The sequence below is a fragment of the Ursus arctos genome, unplaced genomic scaffold (genome assembly GCF_023065955.2).
Source record: "Ursus arctos isolate Adak ecotype North America unplaced genomic scaffold, UrsArc2.0 scaffold_32, whole genome shotgun sequence".
NCBI lineage: Eukaryota > Metazoa > Chordata > Mammalia > Carnivora > Ursidae > Ursus > Ursus arctos.
The window spans coordinates 7,846,890-7,871,750 of record NW_026623008.1 but is presented as its reverse complement, the minus strand read 5'-3'; the positions used below and the strand labels follow the sequence as shown (position 1 = coordinate 7,871,750).

The 24,861-nt window shown below is 53.9% G+C and overlaps 2 protein-coding genes across 11 annotated transcripts; both read left to right on the top strand.

Annotated features, from left to right (window-relative positions):
• Positions 1-243: 243 nt before the first annotated feature.
• SRM (spermidine synthase) lies at positions 244-4,572 on the top strand. Its single transcript, XM_026519862.4, has 8 exons — positions 244-521; positions 1,107-1,227; positions 1,735-1,827; positions 2,619-2,772; positions 3,419-3,502; positions 3,827-3,972; positions 4,073-4,195; positions 4,277-4,572. Exons 1-8 carry the CDS (start codon positions 355-357, stop codon positions 4,295-4,297), a joined length of 909 nt encoding a protein of 302 aa, XP_026375647.1. The 5' UTR covers positions 244-354; the 3' UTR covers positions 4,298-4,572.
• Positions 4,573-4,692: 120 nt separating this feature from the next.
• MASP2 (MBL associated serine protease 2) lies at positions 4,693-24,212 on the top strand. Of its 10 annotated transcripts, none has more exons than XM_026519863.4 (12): positions 4,693-5,444; positions 10,121-10,444; positions 10,526-10,754; positions 10,897-11,074; positions 11,911-12,042; positions 13,930-14,126; positions 14,200-14,347; positions 17,427-17,545; positions 18,847-18,925; positions 21,027-21,161; positions 21,663-21,737; positions 22,983-24,212. In XM_026519863.4, the coding sequence occupies exons 2-12, from the start codon at positions 10,440-10,442 to the stop codon at positions 23,744-23,746; spliced, it is 2,061 nt and encodes a 686-aa protein (XP_026375648.2). In that variant the 5' UTR covers positions 4,693-5,444; positions 10,121-10,439; the 3' UTR covers positions 23,747-24,212. The 10 variants fall into 10 exon arrangements, with proteins under 10 accessions (XP_026375648.2, XP_044247327.3, XP_044247326.2 ...); XM_044391392.3 differs by having other exon boundaries at positions 21,663-21,765; XM_044391391.3 differs by lacking the exon at positions 11,911-12,042.
• Positions 24,213-24,861: the final 649 nt, after the last annotated feature.

Below are 24,861 nucleotides of genomic sequence, written 5' to 3'. Positions count from 1 at the left end.
AGCCGGAACCCGGGCCCGGCCGCCCGGCCCCGGCCCCCACGTGGCCCCTCGGAGCGAGCCGCACTACCCTGCTGCCGCCGACGGACGGTCCGCCCCAGCCACTGGGCACCGCGCTCTGGACCGGCGGCCAATGAGCGCGCTCCGACTGCTGGCGGGGGCGGGGCCTCGGGGGTCGCCGCGCGCCGGCGCTCGCGCCTCCATTGGTGGGCTTGGGTCCGCCCCTACCAGTGGGCCCTGCCCCGCCGGTTGCGTTAGGTTGCCGCACGGGCGGCGGGCGGAGGTGGTCCCGTTGTGCTGCGGCTCCGCGCGGCCTGCAGTCCCGGGCCCGCGCCCCGCGCCGCCCGCCTGCCCGCCATGGAGCCCGGCCCCGACGGCCCCGCCGCCTTCGGCCCCGCTGACATCCACGAGGGCTGGTTCCGCGAGACGTGCAGCCTGTGGCCCGGCCAGGCCCTGTCGCTGCAGGTGGAGCAGCTGCTCCACCATCAGCGCTCGCGGTACCAGGATATCCTTGTCTTCCGCAGGTACCACCGCCGGCCCGGGCCCGCGCCTCCGAGCGCCTGCGGCGGCCCTCAGCCCAGACCGCCCGCTGCCCGCCGCCCGGAGCCAGCCGGGACTCCTCCTAACCCGGTCTCAGCCCCGGCCGCCCCTCTTCCTGCCGGACCCCTGTCTTGCGCCCTTTACCTCCGGACGCCCCCCCCCCGGGCCGTCTCTGCCCCCGCCCCTCCCCCTGCAAAACTGTCAGAAGTTCTGGGGAACTAGGCCAGTGCCCTCCCGCGACCCCCTCCCCACCCTGCATCCCGTCTCCCTGGGCAGGGGGCCGGCGTTTCGGGCGGTCCTCTTGGGCGGGGAGGGAGCCGGAGTCTGCGCTGGCCCCACGCGCCGAGCTCCACGTGTCAGTCCCGGACACGTCAGAGCAGGGACCCTGAGTCCACCCCCACCCCCCACCCAGCGGGCCTGCCTGCCCATCCTCGCCACGTGTCGCCCCCAGCACTCACCCCTGGAACCCCTTGGCAGGTTGGGAGAGATTCTTCTCACCGGGAGCTAGTGGGGGCACATTGCCCCCACTCCAGGGGACCCAGGTCCCTGACTGTCACTCCTGCTTTCAGTAAGAGCTACGGCAACGTGCTGGTGTTGGACGGCGTCATCCAGTGCACAGAGAGGGACGAGTTCTCCTACCAGGAGATGATAGCCAACCTGCCCCTCTGCAGCCACCCCAACCCACGCAAGGTACCCCAGCTCCCGCCAAGGTTCAGCCCGGAGATAGGAAACCCATGCTCATTGTCCCGCAGAACAGTGCAGGAGGTCCCGGGTGTGCCCGTGCTCAGCCCAGGGGCTTCCTAAATGGTGGTCAGAAAGTGCTAGCAACACCAGGGGAAGTAAGTGGGGCGAGTGGCTAACTTCACAAGGGGTGGGGGCTGCCACAGCCCCTAGGAGCAAACAGTTCTGGCGGAGGCCTGCTTCATAAGAAGGAGCAGCCCTGGGAGGAGTTTCCAGGAAAAGGGGACACCCCGTGCCAGGTTCCTGAGGCAGGAAAGCATTTCTGGGAGTAGCAAATGAAGTAATGAGGTCTGTGCATCGGAAGAGTTGAGAAACCTACCCTGTTGGGATGGTGTTGTGTGAGTGCATGTGCCCCGTGCGGGCCCAGGCCCTGAGTCCTGCTGGAGCCTGTTTGGTGGGGCCGTGCGCCTGACTGGGGCTTGGGGCCGTGCTCCTGACTGATCCTGCCCCTCATAGGTGCTGATCATCGGGGGTGGGGACGGAGGTGTCCTGCGGGAGGTGTTGAAGCATTCCTCCGTGGAGTCCGTGGTCCAGTGTGAGATTGACGAGGTGAGTGCCGGGTTCTGGGTTCGAATTCCAGTTCTGCCCTGAATTGGCTGTGGACCCTTGGGTGAGTGGCTCAACGTTGCTCGGCCTCTTTGTTCATCTCAAAAACGTGTTGGGAGGATTCACGAGGAAAACTGGGTAGTAAAGGGCCTGGCACGTAGTAGGTGTGCCCCGATGCTGGTTCTTCGTAAGACTAAGCTGGTTTTTAAGTCAAGTCCCGGGCAAGACCCAGGAGCATTGCAGCTACTTGTGTGTCTGCCCTTTACACTCGGCATGTTTTAATGAGCATCTGTTATGGGGCAGCCAGTGCTCTAGGTGCTGGGTGAGTGGTGAATGGACAGGTCCGGTCCCTGCCCCCTTGGAGTTGATATTCTAGAGAGGAGGAGACCTCAGAGGTGATCCGATGAAGGCCCTGCGGGAGCAGGGCATGAAAGGCAAAGGCAGGCTCAGAGCTTAGGGGTGAAGGCTGGTCAGCGCTTGCCTCGAGGAGATGGGTTTCAGCTGAGGCCTGGATGAGAAGCAGCTGGCCATGTGGAGGCAGAGGCTGGACTCCCCTTCCTCTGACCTGGCAAGAAAGTCACTCGGGTGGGGCGGTTTGGTCCAGGAACAGAGCACAGGGATGGTGGGGTGTGGGCTGAGGAGCAGGCAGGAGCCGGCCCCCCATCGTGGAGGAGGCAGCAGAGGACTGGGTTTCCACGAGATGAATGGCTTGCCCAAGTGACCAGGCCATGAGACGGAGTGCTGGAGGGCTCTCCAACCCCCACAGCCCAGCCGGGTCCCTCCTCCGTCCCCAGGATGTCATCCAGGTCTCTAAGAAGTTCCTGCCGGGCATGGCTGTGGGCTACTCCAGCTCCAAGCTGACCCTACACGTGGGCGACGGTTTTGAGTTCATGAAACAGAACCAGGACGCCTTCGATGTTATCATCACTGACTCTTCAGACCCTATGGGTAAGCAAGGGATGGGCCTCGGGTCCCCTGGCGGCCAGTGGCCAGAAGCCAGCCTTCCCTCCGTGCCCACAGCTGATTTGCAGAGTGGAGGGCAGAGGGGGTCCAGAGCTGGAGCTGCAGCTTTCTCTTCTGGTCACTCCCTCGCTCACCCTGGGCCTGGCTCAGCAGCGGAGGGAGAGCGCGCTACTGCCCAGAGTTACAAGTTGATTGGGGGCCTGGAGGAGAGTGGTGCTCTGGCCTTGGCTCCCGGAGGCTCCAGCTTCCTCCTCAGTCTCCTCCCTGCTCTTAAGAGGCCAGCATCGGGGCGGGTGGTGGGATCTAGTCTCAACCCAAGGCCCGGGGTGGAGAGTCCCCCGACAGAGTGGCAATGAGAACCCCCCACCCCAGGAACAGGATGGGAACATGGGGCCCTCTCAGATACTGGGACAGTGGATCCCCACACTCCCCAAAAGCAGCCTCTTCATGGTTGCTTTCTGAATCCACAGACCGGGGTTCCAGTCCCGGCCCTGCCCCCTCGGCAGCTGTGCGTGTCCGCAGTGGTGCAGCAGCGGCGCTTGCTTCCCCCCCCCCCCCCCCGCCCCCGCCCCCGCCCGGCGCCGGGTCTCAGCCAGAGTGCGTTCATTGTCCCTTGTCCCCACCACTGCAGGCCCTGCAGAGAGTCTCTTCAAGGAGTCCTATTACCAGCTCATGAAGACGGCCCTCAAGGACAATGGCGTCCTCTGCTGCCAGGGTGAGCAGGCCAGCATGGGGGGACGTGGGGGGCGGGCAAGCAGGCCAGCGTGGGGAGATGCGGGGGGGGCAGGGGGTTAGGCCAATGGGGGAGTACGGGGGGCAGGCAGGAGGGGCAGCCCTCCGGCGTGGGCAGGGTAAGCAGGCCGGCGTGGGGGGACGCAGGGGGCAGGCAGGAGGGGCAGCCCTCCAGCATGGGCAGGGTGAGCAGGCCAGTGTGGGGGGACGCAGGGGCGTGGGCAGGAGGTGAGCAGGCTTCCAGCATGGGAGGGGGGGTGCGGCCGGCCCACCTGCTGGTGCTGATGCCCCTCCTCTGCCCGCACAGGCGAGTGTCAGTGGCTGCACCTGGACCTCATCAAGCAGATGCGGCAGTTCTGCAAGTCGCTCTTCCCCGTGGTGGCCTATGCCTACTGCACCATCCCCACCTACCCCAGCGGCCAGATAGGCTTCATGCTGTGCAGCAAAAACCCTGTGAGCTGCACGCCCTTCTGGGGGCCGGGGCGGGGGCCCAGGGGGCGGGGGGCAGGCGGGCCCGAGAGCACGTCCCTGACGCCCGCGCCCCCGCCCCCAGAGCACCGACTTCCGGAAGCCCGTGCAGCCGCTGACGCAGAAGCAGGTAGAGCAGATGCAGCTGAAGTACTACAACTCGGATGTGCACCAGGCCGCCTTCGTCCTGCCCGAGTTCGCCCGCAAGGTGAGCCGCCTGCCATCTGGGGCCCCGCCTGAGCCCCCACGTGACCCAGCGTCCTCCTGACGAGGCCTTCTGTCCCCCCAGGCCCTGAATGATGTGAGCTGAGCCCAGGTGCCGCTGCCCACGCTGCCCAGGACCTCAGGCCAGGGAGCCCCCGGGGTGCCTGGGCACGACGAGCCCTGGACGACCCCCCCGCCCCGCCGGTGTGCCCACCAAGCAAGTGTTACAGGCCCCAGAATGCTGCCCGGGCTGCCCTGCTGGGCGGACTGTCTGTCTGTCGATGTGGCGTTCAGCCTCCAAGCCTCTACAGCTGTGTACAGCACCTTCTCCACCTCTGTCGCCCTCACTCACCAAACACGTGTATTTATAACAAATTCTGAATCGTGTGTCCCCAGACCTTGAATGGGCCCAGGCAGGTGCCGTGGCAGCCACCGTCGGGCGCTGCTGTGTATCGGGCTCTGAGTCGGCCCCGGCGTCTGGCCTGCGGGTGTCCGCCACGTGTCTGTGAATAGGCAGACCCGGCCCTCCTGTGTCACCTGGGACTGGCCTCTTGACCTGTGGCACCAGGGGACACAGCGGTTATCAGACGGGGCCCAAGTCTGTCCTGAGACCCTGCCGCGGTCATTCCTTCACCAAGCCCCACAGAGGGTGGGGGTGACAGCCCCGGGGCCAGGGCTGGGGCGTTGAGAAGATCATGGTGGGGCCACTCAGGGGCGTTGTTGTCTCAGAAGAATTAGGGTCACTCACAGGGTTCTCAGGTCCCATCCTGGGAGGTTGGGGGGTGCCGGAAGGTACTCCAGAGGTGGCTGGCTGGTGCGTCATTGGGGTCCAGTTACGTGGGCCTGTTTAAGCACATCAGGTGCCCTGAGTTGGCTCAGGATTCAGACTTAGGTTCCCATCCTGCCTGCCAACCCATGAGCGTGCTCTGGTCAATTCCCAGAAGTCCCCCCCACTAAGTGTTGAGAGGTTGAGAAAGCAGGTGTGGGTGGCCGGCCCAGGACTCCGTGGGCACAGGACTGTCCCCTCTCCAAGGTCCTGAACCTCCATCCTCTGCCCCAGGCACCTCGCCCTCCCCAACAACCAGGACTGAGGCGCTCCTGGGAGGAGAGGAGCCACCATAACGGGGTGCAGATTGGGGGACAGGGCCTCCAGCCCCCTCCCGTCTCAGAGTCTGCAGGAAAGGGCCCTGTTCTTTGGAAAAGCTGACCTCACCAACCTCTTTCTCCACCTGGGACAGAAGTACTGCCAGAAGGTGGGTTGAACTGAAAGACTTGGCAGGAAGGGGACAAGGGAGTGGCCCCGGCAGGGAGGTGGGGGGTGCCAGAACACCCCCCACCTGCATCTCTCTGGGCAGCTACCTTGGACCTGACAGTTTCCAGGGGGCTGGAACTGCAGTCGTCATGGGGGTCGGGAGCAAGGCTCCAGCTGCACAGCCAACTTCTTGAGTGGCGTCAGGGAGGTCATTTTCCCTCTCTGGGCTCTGGGCTCCACACACCCCACCCCCGTTCCCTCACTGGACTTGGAGCACCTTCTGACCTGTGATCGCAAGCTAACTTTGCCATTCCACCCCCCCCCCCAAACCCTAGAACAATCTTACACCTGGCCTTGAGGGTGGACATTGTTTCCCCACTCCCAGGGAGGCCAGGTGGGGTCATGACACGTGTGGGCCACACGGCAGAGTGTCAGTTAAAGGAAGATACAGTGGCTAGTTAGGAGGCCCTGACCCAACCCAGGTCTCCTTCCTTAATCCTTATAGCTGCCTGTGAGGAAGGTACTGTTAACTGCACAGGGAGGTAGTGACGACCAAGGCCACACACACAGTAAGCACACGGTGGAGGACAGCAGGCAGCTGGCCTTTGGAGAGCCACTCCACTCGACCTGCCCTGCGTGCGTCCTCTGCAGCTCAGCCCAAGCACCCTTGGGCCCTAACAGGGACATCACTAGATGTCCACTCTCCTCCCCTAGCTCATCTTTACCAAACTCCAGGAAGGTCCATCCCCAGGGTGACCCCAGGAATGCTGCTGGCAGGGCTCTGGACCTGGGTCTGAGTCTCAGCTCTGCCTCCCATCAGCTCTGTGGTGTTGAGCTGCTCAGCTCCTGACTTGCTTGCCCTGTCTGTAAAGCCTCTGAGAGCAATGGCCCTCCCCTGTGAGATACTCAGTTAAGTGTAGCTCAAGTGATACTTGTGGAGCTAGTGGGAATCAGGATTGCGCACTGGGGCAGAGGAAGGGAAGAGGAGGCCCCAAGTTGTAGGAAGAGTGGCGTCACTGGGGAAACAAGAATGCCTGACCTGGACGTTGAAGTTGCCTGCAGTGTAAATCCCTCCACTTCCCCAGCTTTTAGTAAAGCCTCCTTGAAGGGTGCATGTTAAGGACTCGCACTGGACCCCACATCTAGATAGATGTGATGAAGACACGGACTGATGGCCCGAAGCAGAAGCGGGGCATTCAGTGCAGACATGGCCCGAGCCCCGAGGTCCCAGAAATCCCAGAGAGAGCCATGAACAGGCCCTGCCTACGGCACTGAGGATAAAATCAATCCTGCCTAGAGCTTTTTGGATTTTGTTGGGTTTTGTTTGATATTTTAAGTAAGCTGTATGCCCAACGTGGGGCTCCAACTCACAACCCCGAGATCAAGAGTCGCATGCTCTACTGACTGAGCCAGCCAGGCGCCCCCCTCCCCGTCTAGACTTTTGAAGTTTAGTTAGTTATCAAAACTCGCCCTGCCCCAGTTTAAGGATTCCAGTAGCTATGGGTGGATAGTTCGAAGGAAAATGGTGGCCTCCTCAGCCACGTGTACCCCTCCCAGCTGATGGTTCTGGTATTTACCCGCAGGTCTGTATCCTCTTGAATTACCACGCTAATGCTTGTCAGGTTCAGTCCTAATCTGTTGACTTTCCACTAGGGAAGCCGAGGGTTTCGTTCTTTCCTTCCCTGACCCAGCCACACTCTCCACAACGAAATGATCACCTCGGTCAGCTCCGTGTTCATTGTTGGTGCCATCACAGCTCTCGGCCAGGAAGGGAGCCTAACTCCATCCCCTGCGCAGCCGCGGCTTGCCCCTGGAGGTGTTTGGCATTTGCTTAATTTTTAATACATTCATCACCAGTTTAGCCCTGAACTTTTTACCAAATCTTGAAAGCTCTTTTTCTTTTTTTAAAGATCTTTGGACTCAATACATGTTGTGAGGATCTGGACAGGATGCCAATCAATTTTTTGGTTATGAGATCCTAGTATCTGCCCCATTATAATTTATAGTTAATTCACGATCACATTGAATGGAATAATCACTAACAGGAAATATTAATATTCATAATTTGTGTTTCTCCGTTATGACTTGTAAAAGAAAGTATGTAACACTCTCATTTAAGAAACAAAAACTACTGAACGAGGTTTTTTTTAATCTCTAGACTACATGTGTTCTGTCCTGAGCCTTCTGACTACCCCCAATGGAACTCCCTATCAGAAGTCTTGTCTCTTGGACGCCATAACTTCCTGTCTCTTGGTTTTACTCCCTTGTCTGGCTGGAGCGTATTCTGTAGTAGCTTTCTGAGGATAGGGAAAGGGGATGCAAAGTTTTAAAACTCTGACACCCATGAAATGTCTTTGTTTCATCTTCGTGCTTAATTGGCCGGTATAGCATTTGGATGCATATAGAATTCTACGTTGGAAATCATCTTTCTTTAGCGTTCTGAGAGTTGCTCTTTTCCATTTTTATGGACTGTCTGTTGCTGTGTTGAAGATTAGCCCAAACGTAGCAGAGTGACGTCTTTTCTGTGGGTCAGGATTTGGGGAGTGGCTCAGCCAGTTGGTCCAACCTAGAGTCATTCGTAAGGTTGCAGTAAAGCTGTCGGCCAAGGCTGCGGTCACCTGACCTTAACCAGAGCTAGAGGATCCGCTTCCCAGACGGTTCCCTCACATGACCAGCAAATCACACCGGTGGTGGTTAGGAGGCCTCCGTTCTTCCCCATGTGGACCTCTCCATAGGGATACCGAGTATCCTCCCAACATGGCAGCTGGCTTCCCAGAGCAACGGACCCCAAAGAGAGCCAGGCGGAAGTTGCAGGGTCTTATATGGCTGAGCCCCAGAGTAACACACTGCTTCAGCCATATCCCCCCACAAGCCTTACTCCAGTTGGGAGGAGACTGCATACAAGCGTGCGAGGACCCCAAAAGCAGGAATCTTTGAAGACCATCTCGGACGCTGGCTTCTAGTTTCTGGTGTTGTTTGGGGGAACTCTAAAACAATTCTTTTCCTGATATTTTGTATGCGTTATTCTGTTTTCTCGATCCTTCTTTCTCAGTCTGTGCAAAATTATTTTTCTCTCCAACCTTTTGAGATCTCATGTGTAAAGTTCTATTTTCATCTCTTTGTTCTGGGCACTGGGGACACTTTCAGTCAACAAACTTATGTTCTTCTGTTTAGGGACATTTCTTTGCATTCTTTTCTTTATAATTTCCTCTCCTCTGTTTCCTTTATCTCTGTCTGGAATTCCACTTTTTCAGTCTATGACATATGGTGCAAATCTGTTAATGTTCTCGTCTTCACTGTTTTTTATTTCTTTACTGCTCTATTTTCTGGAAGAGTTCTTCCATTTTATCTTCCAAATATTTGATTGAGCCTTTCATTTCTATCATACTTTTTATTTCCTTAAACTATTTTTTGTTCTCTGAATGTTCTTTTACTTTTTCTTTTTTTTTTAAAGATTTTATTTATTTGTCAGAGAGAGAGCACGCACACGCGTGGCAGGCAGTGGGAGAAGCAGGCTCCCGCTGAGCAAGGAGCCCGATGAAAGACTTGATCCCAGGACCCTGGGATCATGACCTGAGCCGAAGGCAGACGCTTAACCGACTGAGCCACCCAGGTGCCCCAGGAGACTATTTAAAAAGAACATTCAGGGCGCCTGGGTGGCTCAGTCGTTAAGCGTCTGCCTTCGGCTCAGAGCGTGATCCCAGGGTCCTGGGATCAGGCCCACATCAGGCTCCTCCACTGCGAGCCTGCTTCTTCCTCTCCCACTCCCCCCACTTGTGTTCCCTCACTCGCTGGCTGTCTCTCTCTCTGTCAAATAAATAAATAAAATCTTTAAAAAATCAATCAATCAATAGTTTCCTGTTCTTGCTTCTTGTCCTTGCTTCTCTTTTCCCTCTGAAGATGTTAATGATTGTTTCGCTTTGGTTTGGGGCATTTTCTCCTCCCTGCTTTGCTTCTGTACTCTTTGGTTGGTTGGCTGATTTGGAGTATTCTCTCTTGTGTCTGAGGTTTTCCTTGAATGTTCTGCTCATATGTAAGAGTGGGGACTAAAAAGCTATTTGGAAGCTCTGAGCACACGACCGGGGCTTGTCCGCTAAGTTTTCATCAAGGGTGACACGGCTGACCCATTTGCTGGGAGAACCTTCCAAGTCAGTGTCCTCAGGTATTCCTCCTGGACTGGCCACACTGTCCGGCGACAATGGAGAAGTCTGCCCAGGGGGCTGCCTGGTTGTAGGAGTTGACTCGGGAGGAAGGCTGGGGCTCTCAACATTCGGTCTGTCTGCTTAACACCCTGTTTTCTGGCTGTCCCTCCCTGCTCAGTGGAGCCTGGGACCCTCCTTCTACTCCCTCCTGTTTCTGCCGGGGTCAGGGGATGGGAAATAGGATTGGTCCGCTTCTTAATGCTTCTGGAAGGACTTGTGGTGCTGTCCATTCCCAAGCCAATTCCTGATTCCATTGCCAACAGAGTTGCTTTCCAGAGGGCAGTTTTCACCTGTGCATCTGTTTTTCCGGCTTGCAAAATGGTGATGCTGCCTCCTCTCCCATATCGCCCACTCCCATGCCTCCCATCCTCACGCATGCATGTGTTTTTAAAAATTCTCTTTCCCATCTTGCGTAGGGAAAAAGTAGATGCAGGAGGGAGGGAGCAAAAGTAGACGCATCCGCATCTCTCCCCAGAAGCCATCACTGTCTTGATCATGGTCGTGGAGACCCCAGCTGGCCTCGGAAGTCCCACACTGAGGGGAAGACCGGAGGTGAAGGGTGAGGGACGGAGCAGGATTTATTCCAGGGCTATCTGTCATCCAGGTCCAGGTCCTGGCTCCTGGAGCAACCCCTCCTCCCTGCCTGACACTTGGGGCAAGCCGGATTCATGGGGTCAACTCCCAGAATCCCAGGGTCAGGGAGGCTGGGGGCAGGGCCAGGCGTTGGACAAACAGATCAAAGGTGAGACACCGGGTGGCTCCAGACTGGGCCTGGCCAGCAGAACTGGAGCGCAATGAGGTGAGTGGGAGCCCCCCACCGTCTCCCCCAGGGACGAGATGTTAGAGCAGGGCCCTCACCCGCCATCTGCCACCGCCCCAGGCTGCTGGTTTTCCTGGGCTTGCTGTGGGGCTCGGCAGCCACAGCCCCACACCCACAGTGGCCTGAGCCCATGTTCGGGCGCCTGGCATCCCCTGGCTTCCCCGGGGAGTATGCCAACAACCAGGAGCAGCGCTGGACCCTGATGGCGCCCCCCGGCTACCGCCTGCGTCTCTACTTCACCCACTTCCACCTGGAGCTCTCCTACCTCTGCGAGTATGACTACGTCAAGGTGCCGACGAGGGGGACGACCCGGACCCTCCCGAGGGCTGGGGGACAGGGACCCCTGGGAGCAGGGTCTGGCCTCGGAGGGAGGGAGGGGGGAGGGCAGGCCTTGCGTCTCGCCCTCCCTTGCCGTGACTCCAACCCTACAGCTGAGCTCAGGGACCAAGGTGCTGGCCACGCTGTGCGGGCACGAGAGCACGGACACCGAGCGCGCCCCCGGCAATGACACCTTCTACTCGCCGGCCTCCAGGCTGGACGTCACCTTCCGCTCCGACTACTCCAATGAGAAGCCGTTCACGGGCTTTGAGGCCTTCTATGCAGCCGAGGGTGAGGCGGTTGGAGGCCGGGGCGGTGGTGGGGTGGGGTGTGGGGGGACAGGAGATGGCCCATCTGCCCACGGGGTGACTCTGTCTTAGGCCAGGCCAGCTCTCCCTTCTGTCTCATCACCTCCCTGAGGCTGGGTCCTGCTGAACCAGCGGGAGAGGAGTCCACACCTCCGTCCAACACTGGCCGCAGGGCAAATATCAGTAACAGCTGTGACCCCCGCCCTCCGGTGCCCCCGCCCTCCGGTGGTGTGTGGGCTGCTGAGCCGGGGACTTGCTCCTAGCCTCCCCCACCCCACCGTGAGGCCAGGGCCCAGTGAGCCCACCTCCGGATGGGAAGTGCAGCCCCGCCCGCCTGAGTGCCTCTGAGAACACGCAGCACGGTGCTCCCTGTGCAGTGCTCCCTGTGCGTGGGCTTCGAGCCAAACACTCGATTTCAGGTAGGGGCTCCTGCAGGGACCAGCTGTGTGACCTGGGGCAAGTGGCTCCACCTCTCTGTGCTCCTCAGGAGGCTGCAGCAGGCTTTGCTGGAACCCGGGTCATAGCCCTGCTTGTTGGGGTCGACGGCTGGCCGCTCCTGCTGGTCGCCCACTAGCTGCGTGACTTTAAGCAGGACACTTAACCCATCACTCGTTTGTGAAAGGGGGTACTGACATCTACCGCCAAGGGCCCTGAGGAGGTTATAATGACCCTAGGCCTGTAAAATGCTTGGCGGGGTACCAGCCACTTCCAAACATGGGGCTCCTCTTGGGTCAGCCGTGAGGCTGAGTCTGCTCCCGGGCCCCAATACCGCCTCATCTCCTCCCATCTGACCACCTGCCTGACGCGCCCCTCCCCCAGACATCGATGAGTGCCAGGTGCCCCCCGGACAGGCCCCTCCCTGCGACCACCACTGCCATAACCACCTGGGTGGCTTCTACTGCTCCTGCCGCAGGGGCTACGTGCTCCACGAGAACAAGCGCACCTGCTCAGGTGAGCGGGGCGGGGCAGGTACGGGGCGGACACTGTGCCCAGCCCAGCCCCCACCTTGGTCCGGAACACAGCCAGCTCCTAAAAGCCATAAGTGCTCTGCCCAGGGGTCTGGAGGACCACTGACCTTGGCCTACTGGGCACTCCTCTTGGCAGGCTGTCCCCTCCTGCCATCTTTGATTTTCTGTCCCCTCCTGCTGTCTGTCCATCCATTCACATTCTGTAATCCCTCTCCCTCCTCTGTTCCATCCTCAGCTCCCTCTCATGGGTCTTCAGCCCATTATTTGAATCACATTGTGTTGGGCCCCCACTATGTACCTACCCTGTCTGGGCTCTGGACCCCTGATACAGCCACCTCGCCCTCCTTGGGCTCCCAGGTTGGAGGAATGGGGACCATAGGCCCGGCTCGCACAGGCTTCCCTGCACAAAACTTCCCAGTGGGGGCGGGGCGTACTCAAAGTGGCTGGTTCCCCAGCAGGCTGATCTTTTGGCCTCTACTGTCCGCCCCGTCTGAGCCCCTGCCAGGTGCCTGGTGCCCAGATGGGAAACTCGAGGGTGCCCTGGGGAGGGGACAGCCCCAAGACTTAGGGCCGCCCCTGCCTCCCTCTGCTCAGTGTCTCTCCCCCAGTGTCTCTCCCTGTCTCTCTGTTCTCTCTTCCAGAGCAGAGCCCCTAGCCTCACTTCTAGCTCCGGTCTGGGTCGGGCCGAGATTGCTGCTGCCTGCAGCCCCCCATCCACCCCATCCACCCCTCTGTGGACCTAACAATAAAGCTGCCTCCACCTCCACCTACTGCTCGTGTCTCTTGGGTGGCACGGTGGGGAGAGGGCAGTGGTGCGCACCCGGGCCGCCTCTGCCTCTCCCTCCCCTCATCACAGCCTGGATGAACTCTAGTTGGTGGGAGCCCCCTTCATGGGGCCAGAGGCCCCTTTGCCAGAAAGCTTTGCTCAGCATCCCCCAATCCATTCTGAAGATGGGGCACTGAGGCCCAGGGAGGGACGAGGGTTTGCCTGAGTTCACACAGGGAAACCAAGCTTTCTCTCCTCCCCCACCGGGTCCCCAGGGGCTGAGCTGGGAGCACCCTTGGACCAGCTCCTGTTCGGGGAATGGCTCATGTCCCAGGTGTGCTGGGCTGGGGGAGCCTGACCCAGGGCAGAGAGGCCAGGGAGCTGGCCGTCGATGGGCAGTCTGGCCCCCCACATCCAGGGGCTCTTCCCTGTGCCCTGTGGAGAGCAGGCACACAGAGAAAGGCCGGCTGTGCTGGGACTCCTCACTTCTGGAAGCCTCCCGGCTCAAATGCCCTCTGCAGCCTGGGGTGGGGAGGGGCGGACTCCTCCCACGGCTGGTGCAGAAGCTCGCCCTTCAAGTGCACGACCAGGTGGCCCTGTGGGGAAAGAGGGCACCAGACATGCTTTTGATTAGTGTGAACTTGAACTTCCCTCAACTAATCCCCAGGGCAGTGCCCAGACCTAGGGTGGGAGGGAAAATGGACAAGGGGAGGCCCCTCTGTTCCCCGTGGGGACCCAGGGAAGCCTGGACTGGTCGCAGCTGGGTGGGAGTGGGAGCCCCATGGTGGATGAATTTGGGAGTTGCTGGGGTCAGGGGTGGATGAAGGACCCCCTTGTCTTCTTCCCCCTCAGCAGAGTCTAACCTCGCTCACTTCATCACCGCCAGAGTTGTGACTCTGGCCCAGGAGCCCCTGGGGGTGTGAGTGGGGCCCTGGAAAATATGTATCCAAGGGCTACCTGTTTCAGCCAAAGCCAGGAAGCCCAAGAAACTCTAGATTGTTCCTTCACCCCTGAGGTGGGGTGACTGGTCTGACTGGGCCAGAGGACAGTGAGGGCAGCCAGGGGGTTGGAGTCAAGATCTCACAACGTCTGGTCCTCTCTCAGCCCTGTGTTCAGGTCAGGTCTTCACCAACCGGTCAGGGGTGCTCAGCAGCCCTGAATACCCACAGCCGTACCCCAAACTCTCAAGTTGCACCTACAGCATCCACCTGGAGGAGGGGTTCAGCATCATCCTGGACTTCGTGGGGTCCTTCGATGTGGAGACACACCCGGACACCCTGTGCCCCTACGACTCCCTCAAGGTCTGGTTCCCGGGATCTAGACCTCGTCTGGCTCTGGTGGGTCCTGAGGTGACAGGGCCCTTTCTGCTTTCAGATTCAAACAGACAAAGAGGAATATGGCCCATTTTGTGGGACAACGTTGCCCCCTAGGATTGAAACTAAAAGCAATGCCGTGACCATCACGTTTGTCACTGACCATTCAGGGGACCACACTGGCTGGAAGATCCACTACACCACCACAGGTGAGGGCAAGTGGGCCTTGGATCCCAGCAGGAGGCTCTTCCTGGTGTGTCAAGGAGATACGTAAGGATGGAACGCTTCCTGGCTAGGCCCGGGAAGTGTAGGGGAGGAGAAAATTTTCCTCGGCCCTCTAGGATTCCTGGATGGGTCCGAAAGTAAACTGACAAAGACTGATCAACAGGAGAAAAACATCCACACTTATGTAATGTAAGGTCTGTGTGGCATGGGCAACTTTGCAAGGAAGTAAAGAGCCAGAGGAACAGTTAGGCTTGTGTATTTCTGTGCGGTGGTGGTTTGCAGAAGAGGAGACAGTCATGGGGAAAGATGACAGGTTAAGGCAAGTGTTGTAAATGGGGGAAACTTAGCAAAGCCTCTTTATTTGGATTCTTCTTGGCCCCCTTTGTCTTTGGAGATAAGGATGCTCCTTCCCTCCTGGTGTAGGGAGGGCACCTGTCACGTGGCGGTACATGAGGGTCTTCTGACTGTGGTGGGGAAGAAGGTCGGGGGAGGGAGTGGAGGTCCAAGGTATTTCCCTGTTTCTGTTTTCTCAAACTCCTTCCGCTTAAAATATTCAACACACCCAGGTGCTGTCTTTTGGGGTAGTGTGTCCTGAACTCCACTGGAAGACAAACAAGGTTTAAGTGAGGGTGGTCTGCGAGACAGTGGTTCTTAAGGGGAAATGCCTTCCACCCACCTATCCCTCTCCTCACTCCTCCTCCTCCCTCCCCTTTTCCATCCACTCACCCACTCAACTAGTCCTTCCATCTGTAGGAGAGGAAAAAACAATTTTCCCTCTGCCCTCCTAAATTCTTGCCTGGGACCAAGAGACAGATTAACAAGAGAAAAACAGACAAGTGTGTTAAGGTGTATGTCTCATGCATACGTGGGAGATGACCCACAGGAGAATGGGACTTACAGCTCAAGGCGTCAGTACCATCTTCTGCTAGAGACAAAAGAGAGAAGGGTGTGGGGGAAGCCAGTTATGAGGAGGTGCCCACGACTGGGAAAAGTACGGTAAACAAAAGTAAGGTTTGTTATACAGATGTAAGGTCCTGCCTTCTCTGGGGACGAGTTTCTAGTGATTTAGTCATCCTTCTCCTGGGACAGAGGAGACACTCTAAATGGACATTTCTTTTGTGAATATAAAGTTCCCTTACAAAAGGATAACTTCCACTCTGTTTTCAGATCTTCTTCTGTGTCTGCTATTTCTGAAAATAATCAGCTCAAAGTAATCCGTATGCCAAAGAGGCATATTCTGGAGTGCCATATTCTGCCACCATTGAAAACAAAAAAACCCAAAATTCCACTGAGTAAATTTGAAGATCTAATTGGTTCTATTAAACGATTCGTGAATTGGGCAGCATCCCATCTACCAGGTGGAGGGGAGCTCTGAAGGGAGTTGTACAAAATGGAGGGTTTTCATAGGAAGGAAGGTGGGGCAAGAAAGGTAATAAGCAAAAGAAAAGATTGTTCTAGGCAAGATCACCTTCTCCTGGGGAAAGAACATCTCTCCCTACTTCTCTCCTTCCTTGGCTTCCTCCCTTCCTCCCTCCCTCCCTCCCTCCCTCCCTCCCTTCCTTCCTTCCTTCCTTCCTTCCTTCCTTCCTTCCTTCCTTCCTTTCTTCCAACCTTCTTTCCTTCCATCCATCCTTTCTTCCATTCATCCATCCATCCTTTCTTCTTATCCATCTATCCATCCTTCTCTCTAACCAACCATCCATTCAGGAAGCTCAGAGCTCGGGGTTGGGTGTCAGGCTGCCTAGGTTTGTGTCCAGCCTGTTTCCTGGCTATGTGACACTGAACCTCTCACATAACTTTTCTGACCTTTAATGTCCCAATTATTCCAATTAAGGACAATGTCTCCTTCAAAAGGTGTTGATTCATGGGCTAATGCAGGGAAAGCATTGGGTGCAGGGTGTGGCATGGAGGAAGTGATAATTGGATTATAGGGATTGGGGTAGTTTTTTAAATTAGAAACTTGGATTAGAAAAGATTAACCCTTGGGCCACCTCTGTTGGAAATGTGGGAAGGGGAGAGACTGGTTGGGAGGAAGGAGCCCAGCACTATGAGGACAATTCGTTTGTCTCCTGTTCATTTTTGAAAGTCTTTCATTGTCCTGTAGGTCAAAGTAATAAAACTTCTATAACTGAAGTGCTGGTTTCAGGAAGACTCAAAGGGGGCGTCAGGTCTGCCAGGCGGGTGGGGGAAGGGCCAGGACAGAGCCTTGAGGCCTGTGCGAGAGAGGGAGGGTGCCAGCCGGGTACCAGCCAGGGCTGTCCCTGGAGGTGGGGACTTTGGGCCCGCAGGGGACTGAGAGCCTCCCTGGGACACAGAGCCCAGCAGCTGGAGGGAGAAGGGGGTTCCACAGAAGACTGGTGCGGGCCGAAGGGTAGCCGTGGCGGTGGGCTGAAGGCTTGGGGTGACAACAGGCCGGGTTTGGAGGCCAGAGTGGAGGACAGTCTCCCCGGAGGCCTGCATACTCTGGGCACGTACTCTCGAGGGGAAGCAGGAGGCTTCCTGGGTGCTGGAGGGGGTCTGAACCCCAGGTTTCCCCGAGCGGCGAAGGCTGTGCCACAGGGCTGTTGTGGGGGTCACCTGCACCCAACTCTTGTCCAGGTGTCTGGCCTTCACGACAGCCCTGGAGGGTGAGTGATTATTCTCACCTCCCCATCTTACAGATGAGGAAACTGAGGCACAGGGAGTTGAAAGTAACTGCTGGGAATGCAGTCTAGCTCCAACTGTGTCTTGGTTTCCAGCAGCGTGGGTAAGGTTTCCGTCGCCCAGCAGACGCTGCGGGTGTGGTGGCCGAACCGGCTCCCCGCGTGCCTGCCTTTCTGGCAGCGCCTGCCGAGGCCCAGGCCCGGCCACAAATCCTAATTGTGCAGTAAGCGACCCAGTGTAATCTTGCCTTTGGTGTTAAATCCGATGAACTCTACCCCACTTGTGGCGAGGTCTTTTTATGTGTTGGGGGTTCCATGTGTAAATCAAGAACTTTAAATGGCTAAATTCAGAGCGGCCTGCTGGACACCGCATCAAAACCCCTCATTCAGCCCGGCTCGCTCTCCGCCCCACCCCCAACAGCTCAGCCCTGCCCTGGTCCGGTGGCGCCACCTAATGGCCACATCGCGCCGGTGCAAGTCGAGTACATCCTGGAGGACCGCTTCGCCGTCTTTTGCGAGACCGGTTATGAGCTTCTCCAAGTAAGTTAACACAGCTCGGTAAGGGCAGCAGGATCGCGATCGGTCTGATACGCATACGTATTTATATCAGCAAACGTGCGAAAGTGCGAAAATAGCTGTGGTCGGCGTGCTGGTTTCTTTTGCCTATGACTGAATAACACAAATCAGAAAACTGAGAGATGGCTATGGAGAATTTTTTATTCTTAGGAATTGTGCCTTTAAACAAAAAGCTTTAACAAGGCCTTTGATTGAAAGCTGGTGATTCCAATGGCCTTTTCTCTGTTCGCACATCACAGCAGCTCGATGAGTTCGCCATCCTGGTTCCACCTGCTCTGGGAGACCACCTGGCATTAAGTTAGGCTCCTACCCCCTGGCCAGGTGATGACCTTTCCTGGCCACACTCCTGGGCCCACAACAAAATTAAACGGCCCTGGGAAACAGTATACTCTGCAAAGTTATAAATAGTGACCTCTGTTAAGGGAGAGGGAGGGTAATTTTTAAAAATGCTTAGTGTGTTGCTTTAGGGACACAGGTAGGAGATTAACACGTCCTCTTTATGTTCTTCAAAATTGTCACTGAATCCCAGTGGTAAAAAGTAATAACATTGAAATGATAGCTAGCTATTCAATCCAGTCCTGTGGAGGGACAAATCCAAAAAAAAAAAAAAAACAAAAAAAAAAAACCCCAAAAAACCACTTTTCCCACCTTGCAAAGTTCCCCAGGCAAGCTTTTTCCTGCAGCCCCTTGGACTGCAAACCTCTTCAGTTTCTGATCTGGGAGGACAAAAATCATCCTGCTCTCTTTTGAAGCATAAAGGCTTCTTCTGCCAAAGTGATCTTTCATAAACTTTAGAAAAATGTTTCTCCGTAAACAATACTAGCAATAAAAACGGAGAACACACGTGTGAAGCCTATCAAAGTATTTTTAACTCTCCTGCAGCTAATGGCCCCAGGCTAGAAAAATCCAGGCACATTCGCTCCGTGTTGGAGCACGTTGGCCTTTGCCAGATTCCCACCACCACACTTTGGTGGAAAATCAGCAGGAACTTGTGAGATCTGATGTGTTCTTGGATTTCAGGGGAAAGCAGGAAATATTCATAACCTGCAGCAGAGGCCCCCCATTTGATTCCTACAGTCTGTCCCATAGGGGACAAACCCCGCAGAGCTGTTGGGGTGAGTCCAGTCACGTGGGTGTGGCACCCCGCTCCGGGCACCCCCGAACCTCCCCCTGCCCCCTGCCCAGGAACCGCTATAGAAGCACAGCCTTGGGGCTGCTATCAGGATACAAACATGGTAAGTAATATTTGCTGAATCCTTCTTTAGGGTTATTTGCCCCTGAAATCCTTTGCTGCGGTCTGTCAGAGAGATGGCTCTTGGGACCAGCCGATGCCCAAGTGCAGCAGTAAGGCCACGTGACCCCGGGTCCTGGGACCGCTTGCGCTGCTTTGTCCGCTTTGCTGCTTCTGGTGTTTTCTGAAATGGTCTCCTTATCAGGGACTGCATTCCAGATTTGCTTCTCTTCCCCAGACTCTCTGTGCACTTACGGCTTCCGACGGAACCAAGCTACCAGGAAAAGTCTTTCCTTTGGAAAAGCGTAATCTTTAAAAATGTTTTTCCAAATGTAAGATATTCGTTGAGGATGGGAAAGAAAAAATGAGACATTTTAATTCCCACCATGGCACTGTTATCATATCCCTCCAATCACACACACCTCCCACCTGTGCATAAACATACATAGGCCGCCACCTGCGGGGATGGGGTCGCTGTGTGTGAACACTACATACCAAACCAGGGTGAGGGGGTACGTTACCATCTTGTAAGCATCACACCTTATTTTAAATATTTTTTTCAATTATAAAATACATGTTAATTAGAAAAAATAAATTTACAAAAACATAGTGAGAGCCTCTCTTGCCCAAATCCCCAAACTACCACTGAGGGCGTGGGGCCCATTCCCTCATTCCTATGCTATATACACTAAGCTATTTCACTATTATATACTTTTTTAAAATTTATTTTTTTAAAGATTTTTCTAAAAATTTATTCAGTAAGACACAAAGAGAGCGCACAAGCAGGGGGAGGGGCAGAGGGAGAAGCAGGCTCCCCACTGAGCAGGGAGACTGATGCGGGGCTTGATCCCAAGACCCTGGGATCATGACCTGAGCCCAAGGCAGATGCTTCATGGACTGAGCCAGCCAGGTGACTCCACTATTATATACTTTTTAACCAAAATGGGATACTAAGTCTGATTGCACTGTGCTTTTTCCCTCCATATCGTCGGGATTGCTTTCCACATCTATCCAAGTATTAGCTAGAGCCGCTCACTCATCCTTAATAACGACAGCCTGGCGCCCCCACCGCGGCGCTCAGATTTTCACATTACCTCCACTGCCGAAGCGAACACCCCTGTAAATATATTTGTGCATACTTTGTGCAAAGGTCTCTACAGAATTCCTAGGGAATTTATCTTCATAATTTTACATTCCCACCAAGGAGACTGTGGATCCTCGGTTTGAAAGCAGTAGAGCTGGGAGCGAGAGGTCTAGGTTTGAACCCCAGCTCGGCCGCTTTAAGCGAGGTGGGTGTGGGCATCTCCTCTACGGAGAAGGGGACAAGCACTTGGCACAGAACCAGGCACACAGCTAGGAAGTTGCTGAAAACTATTTAAATGTAACCTTTTCAAATATCCAGAGAAATAACACGGATTTCTAGCTCTGCTGCGCGAACCAGGACTTCTAGACCGCGGTCACTTGGGCTCGGAAACTGGGCAGTTGTTTCACGTTAGTGACCTGCTCACAGGTGTGCGTTCTAACGCAAACTCAAGGTATTAGGACTACCGGGTCTCCTATACGTCTATGAAGCGGAACCTAGCAGCAGCCAAGTCCTTTCTTGTATTGTTCGTCGACCTTTAAGGCCAACCGAACGACTGCAGACCCAGGGCCACTTTCAGGGGACCCAGCCTGGGCAGGCACGTGTGGCTGCTCCGCGGCAGACCTTGGGGTTAGAAGTCAGGGCGCTGGGCGCCTGGGTGGCTCAGTCGGTGAAGCGTCTGCCTTCAGCTCAGGTCATGATCTCAGGGTCCTGGGATCGAGTCCCGGGTCGGGCTCCCTGCTCAGCGGGGAGCCTGCTTCTCCCTCTCCCTCTGCCTGCAGCTCCCCCTGCTTGTGCTCTCTCTCCACTAAACTAAATCTTAAAAAAACAAAAAAATAGAAGTCAGGGCGCTAAGGAGTCCAAGTGGTTTAAATTCCCTCCTGTATGAAAGGAATCACGCGGCTCCTACCGCAGGGGCCTCACCTCACTCTAGCCATTTAGTTCAGAACAGAGAGGAAGGCGAGGCTTTAAAAATCACACTGAGGCAATTCCCCCCCTTATCAGAGAGGGAGGATGTCTACCGCAAACGGGGGCGGGGGGTGGGGATGAATACAGCTTCGAGCTACAGCACCCCAAGCACCACCACCTGTCAGTCCCGTCTTTTCACCGTCCTCCTCCTGCCATGTTCCTAGTTGTGGACTGTGGCCCCCCTGATGACCTACCCAGCGGCCAAGTGCAGTACATCACAGGCCCTGACGTGACCACGTACAAAGCGGTGATTCAGTACCGCTGCCATGACATCTTCTACACAATGACCCCGAACGACGGTAAGCAAACTGTTCCAAGTTGGGGGTGCGTGATATTTGGAAACAAAGCCCTCACGATCTGAAAATAAACTTTAGCCGACATTTTTGGCTAAGGCTACACAAAAGATTAAAAGGCACTTCTCCCACCTGCTAAGTGAAATATTACAGCTGAAGTGACTTTAATGTCAATTTGCAGGAATCTGAAAACAGATCTTATCTGGTAAATGACTACTACAAACACACAATATATTCCAAATGGTTTAATTTAACAAGTCAAAACCTTATCATTAAGCACTTGAGATCCTGATACATATTCAAGTTACACATCTAAAAGGTTTCCACTTTGCAAGCAAACATGGTTTAATGCAGAGCCCTCCTACTGATGAAATCATGTAAAATGGTTATTCACACGCCTCCATTTCCCACCGATGCCCCAGAATCAACATTTTTCAGGGGTGTTCAAGCAAATGACAACACCTCACACGTGCAGTTAGACATTTTTGCTTTTCCAATGATTTGCAGGTAAATATGTGTGTGAGGCTGATGGATTCTGGACGAGCTCCAAAGGAGAAAAATCACTCCCAGTCTGTGAGCCTGGTAATGGATACATTCATACACGAGACTGGTAATTGATGGAAAGTAGGAGTGGGCGGGAGGCGATCGGCGGCGCTTCGGCTGCGGTCGCAGAAATGCAGCTTCAGCACTGGGCTCTTACACCAAGTTGTTATTTCCAAATAATACGTTCTCATTATCCCCTTTCCGGACGGAGAGGTGGCTAGGTGCTGACTGCATCAGTCACTTGATTATTTCTGACCTTACGACTAGGTAAGCATAAAAAATTAAATGATTTTAAAAATTATCTTGAACCATTTATACATTTAGAAACACGAGGTCTGCTGCGGAGTTACTTTTCTTCTCTGTAAAACTGCTATTAAAACCCAAAGCTAATAACTTCATTATTTCCCTAAGCAATTGTTTTCAGTGACATCTAGTTTTTAAACATTAATGCAATTTGCCTTTTAATAGTACTTAAAAAAAATTTTTTTTTTAAACCAGAATTGGCTCTGAAGATACAGCTGAGTACAGCGATTAAAAAAAAATCAGAAAGGTGGTAATATATTCATCACTCCTTTGTTATCTGGCTTATAGTGGTTTAAAAAAAAAACAAACCCTACATCTTAGCTGACACAACATTTGTAAGTTTTAATGCGAGTACTCTGCCACAACAGGAAACACAGTTGCTACATTAATGAGCACATTCAGTTAGCCATACACAGTAAAGTTTAGTTTGGAAGAATCAACTAGACCAAAAATAGTAATTTCTGAACCTGAAGGTTCCTGGCTACAACTGCAACATTCTGATTTTTGAAAACATTTAAATGTTCAAAAGTGAAGAGAATTTTGCAAATCCTGGGTTAGTGACCTTAGTTCCTGCTGTCCCAGAACTACATGGTAAATACACCATTTTCCAGTAGGAAAACAGAAGCAATGAAAAGGTCATTTCCTTTCACTTTCTAATCACATCACCCAGTACATCAGCTCAGACAATTTCTGTTTGCCCTACTAAGTAATTTTCCCAATCGTGTAGGCCAAATTATTTTAGCAAAACAAATTAGTTTCTAAAAGTTAATTTTCACTCACCTCATTTTCTGAGGAGCTAATACTGAGAGGTTTTATCGGGTCTTTGAACTGTGTTTTAAAGCAGCCTCACCTGCTTGTTTAGGTGGACGCCCTCTCAACCCGACGTCACCTTTGGAGGACATTAGACACAATTCCAAAGTTGTAGTAATTGTGGGAAAAACCACCGTGGGGTTTCTGTAAAGGCTCTGCTTCTTTCCCCAGTTTGTGGAATATCAACTCGTACCACAGGAGGTCGTATATACGGAGGGCAGAACGCAAAGCTTGGTGATTTCCCCTGGCAAGTCCTGTTACTGGGTCAAACTACGGCAGCAGGTGCACTCCTGCAGGACAACTGGATCCTTACAGCTGCTCACGCTGTATACACGCAGAAAGAAGCTGCCTCCTCCTTAGACATCAGAATGGGTTCCCTGAAGAGACTGTCGGCTCATTATACACGAGCCTGGGCCGAGGCCATTTTTATACATGAAGGTTACACTCATGATGCTGGTTTTGATAACGACATAGCACTGATTAAATTGAAGAACAGAGTTGTAATCAATAGCAACATCCTGCCTATCTGTTTGCCAGGAAAGGAAGCAGAATCCTTCATGAGGACAAATGACATTGGAACCGCATCTGGATGGGGATTAACCCACAGGGGTTTTCTTGCCAGAAATCTAATGTTTGTTGACATACCAATTGTCGACCATCAGAAATGTACTGCTGCGTATGAGAAGCAGTCCTATCCAGGGGGGAGGGTGACAGAGAACATGCTTTGTGCGGGCTTAGAAGGCGGGGGCAAGGACAGCTGTAGAGGGGACAGTGGGGGGGCGTTAGTGTTTCTAGATAATGACACACAGAGATGGTTTGTGGGAGGAATAGTGTCCTGGGGTTCCATTAATTGTGGGGAAGCAAATCAGTATGGAGTCTACACCAAAGTTATTAACTATATTCCCTGGATCAAGAACATAATTAATAATTTTTAATTTGTAGGTCTTCAGCCAATGAATGACTCCTTAGTTTTAAAAATCCCTGTAAAAGGTCTTAGCAGTCACGTGGCCTAAGAGACATGAACACGGCAGTTGTTGCTCTAACCCCCAAACCACCGCCACACTACGGGGTCAGACCGCCATTCCAGGCGCTTCTCACTTGCCAGTTTTTTGCCCCCTACTCTTTGATTCAAGGGGACACAGATGATTGGGTGGGATCGCCTTTTCCAATCCAACAGAAACTTGCTGGTTAATCTGCATTTAATTACTTACAAAGTCTAGTATCTTTTGTACTGGGGATCTACATTTCTACAAATTTGCCTGTTCATGTTCTCTACTTTTCCACCATTTGGGGGCTTGTTCTCATCGATCTCTAACACAGCTTTATATATTATAGCAGTATTGGTTCAGAGATTACCTTGTATTGTGACTTTTCTTGGTCAATAAACTGGATACATCGATACTCTGGCTTAGGTATTGACTGACTCCCATGTTTAAAAACTAATACCACAAATTGGTGAGATTTAATTTTTCACTTATCAAATTGGCAGGCAAAAAGAACATGGAATAGCACTATTTCACATTGTCGAAGACAGCATACATTTTCTAAAGGACAATTTGGCAATATATTTGAAAAACCGTGAGAGCATGCATAGTCTTTGACCTAGTAATTCCAATGTTAAGAATTGAGCTGTGAGGATGTTCCTGGCACTTGGAAATAACCTGAATAATGTTCACACACAGCAAACAGCAGAATCAAATGTAGCAGGTTCCTTAAGGAGAAATACATGAAGATTAAGTGGTGGTGTCAGAGATCAATCTATAGTGTTTTCTTCCTTCTTACAATGAACATGGAAGTACTCGGGCACGCTTAACGAACAACGATCACCAATCATACAACAGCTGAGTAAAGGATAGAACTCATACGCGGTTAAGAGCGACTCACCTAGTACTCAACAACAAATTATTCTAATTATCACATGTCATCTTTTTCCTAAGGACACAATTTAAGTTGATTTAACCTTAAAGATCTCATGTCATTTTTGTTGGCTGTTCTTAAGTTTTAATAGGTTAACACTGAACAAAGGGTTTTATTCTAGCCAAATAATTAC

Bases quoted from the DNA above. Each gene is read 5' to 3' on its own strand.
- SRM (XM_026519862.4), top strand. From the start codon at position 355: ATGGAGCCCGGCCCCGACGGCCCCGCCGCCTTCGGCCCCGCTGACATC. The intron at 1,228-1,734 runs GTACCCCAGCTC...TGCCCCTCATAG, and splicing joins GCCACCCCAACCCACGCAAG to GTGCTGATCATCGGGGGTGG. The intron at 3,973-4,072 runs GTGAGCTGCACG...CCCCGCCCCCAG, and splicing joins TGCTGTGCAGCAAAAACCCT to AGCACCGACTTCCGGAAGCC.
- MASP2 (XM_026519863.4), top strand. The intron at 14,127-14,199 runs GTCTGGTTCCCG...TTCTGCTTTCAG, and splicing joins GCCCCTACGACTCCCTCAAG to ATTCAAACAGACAAAGAGGA. The intron at 17,546-18,846 runs GTAAGTTAACAC...ATCCTTCTTTAG, and splicing joins CCGGTTATGAGCTTCTCCAA to GGTTATTTGCCCCTGAAATC.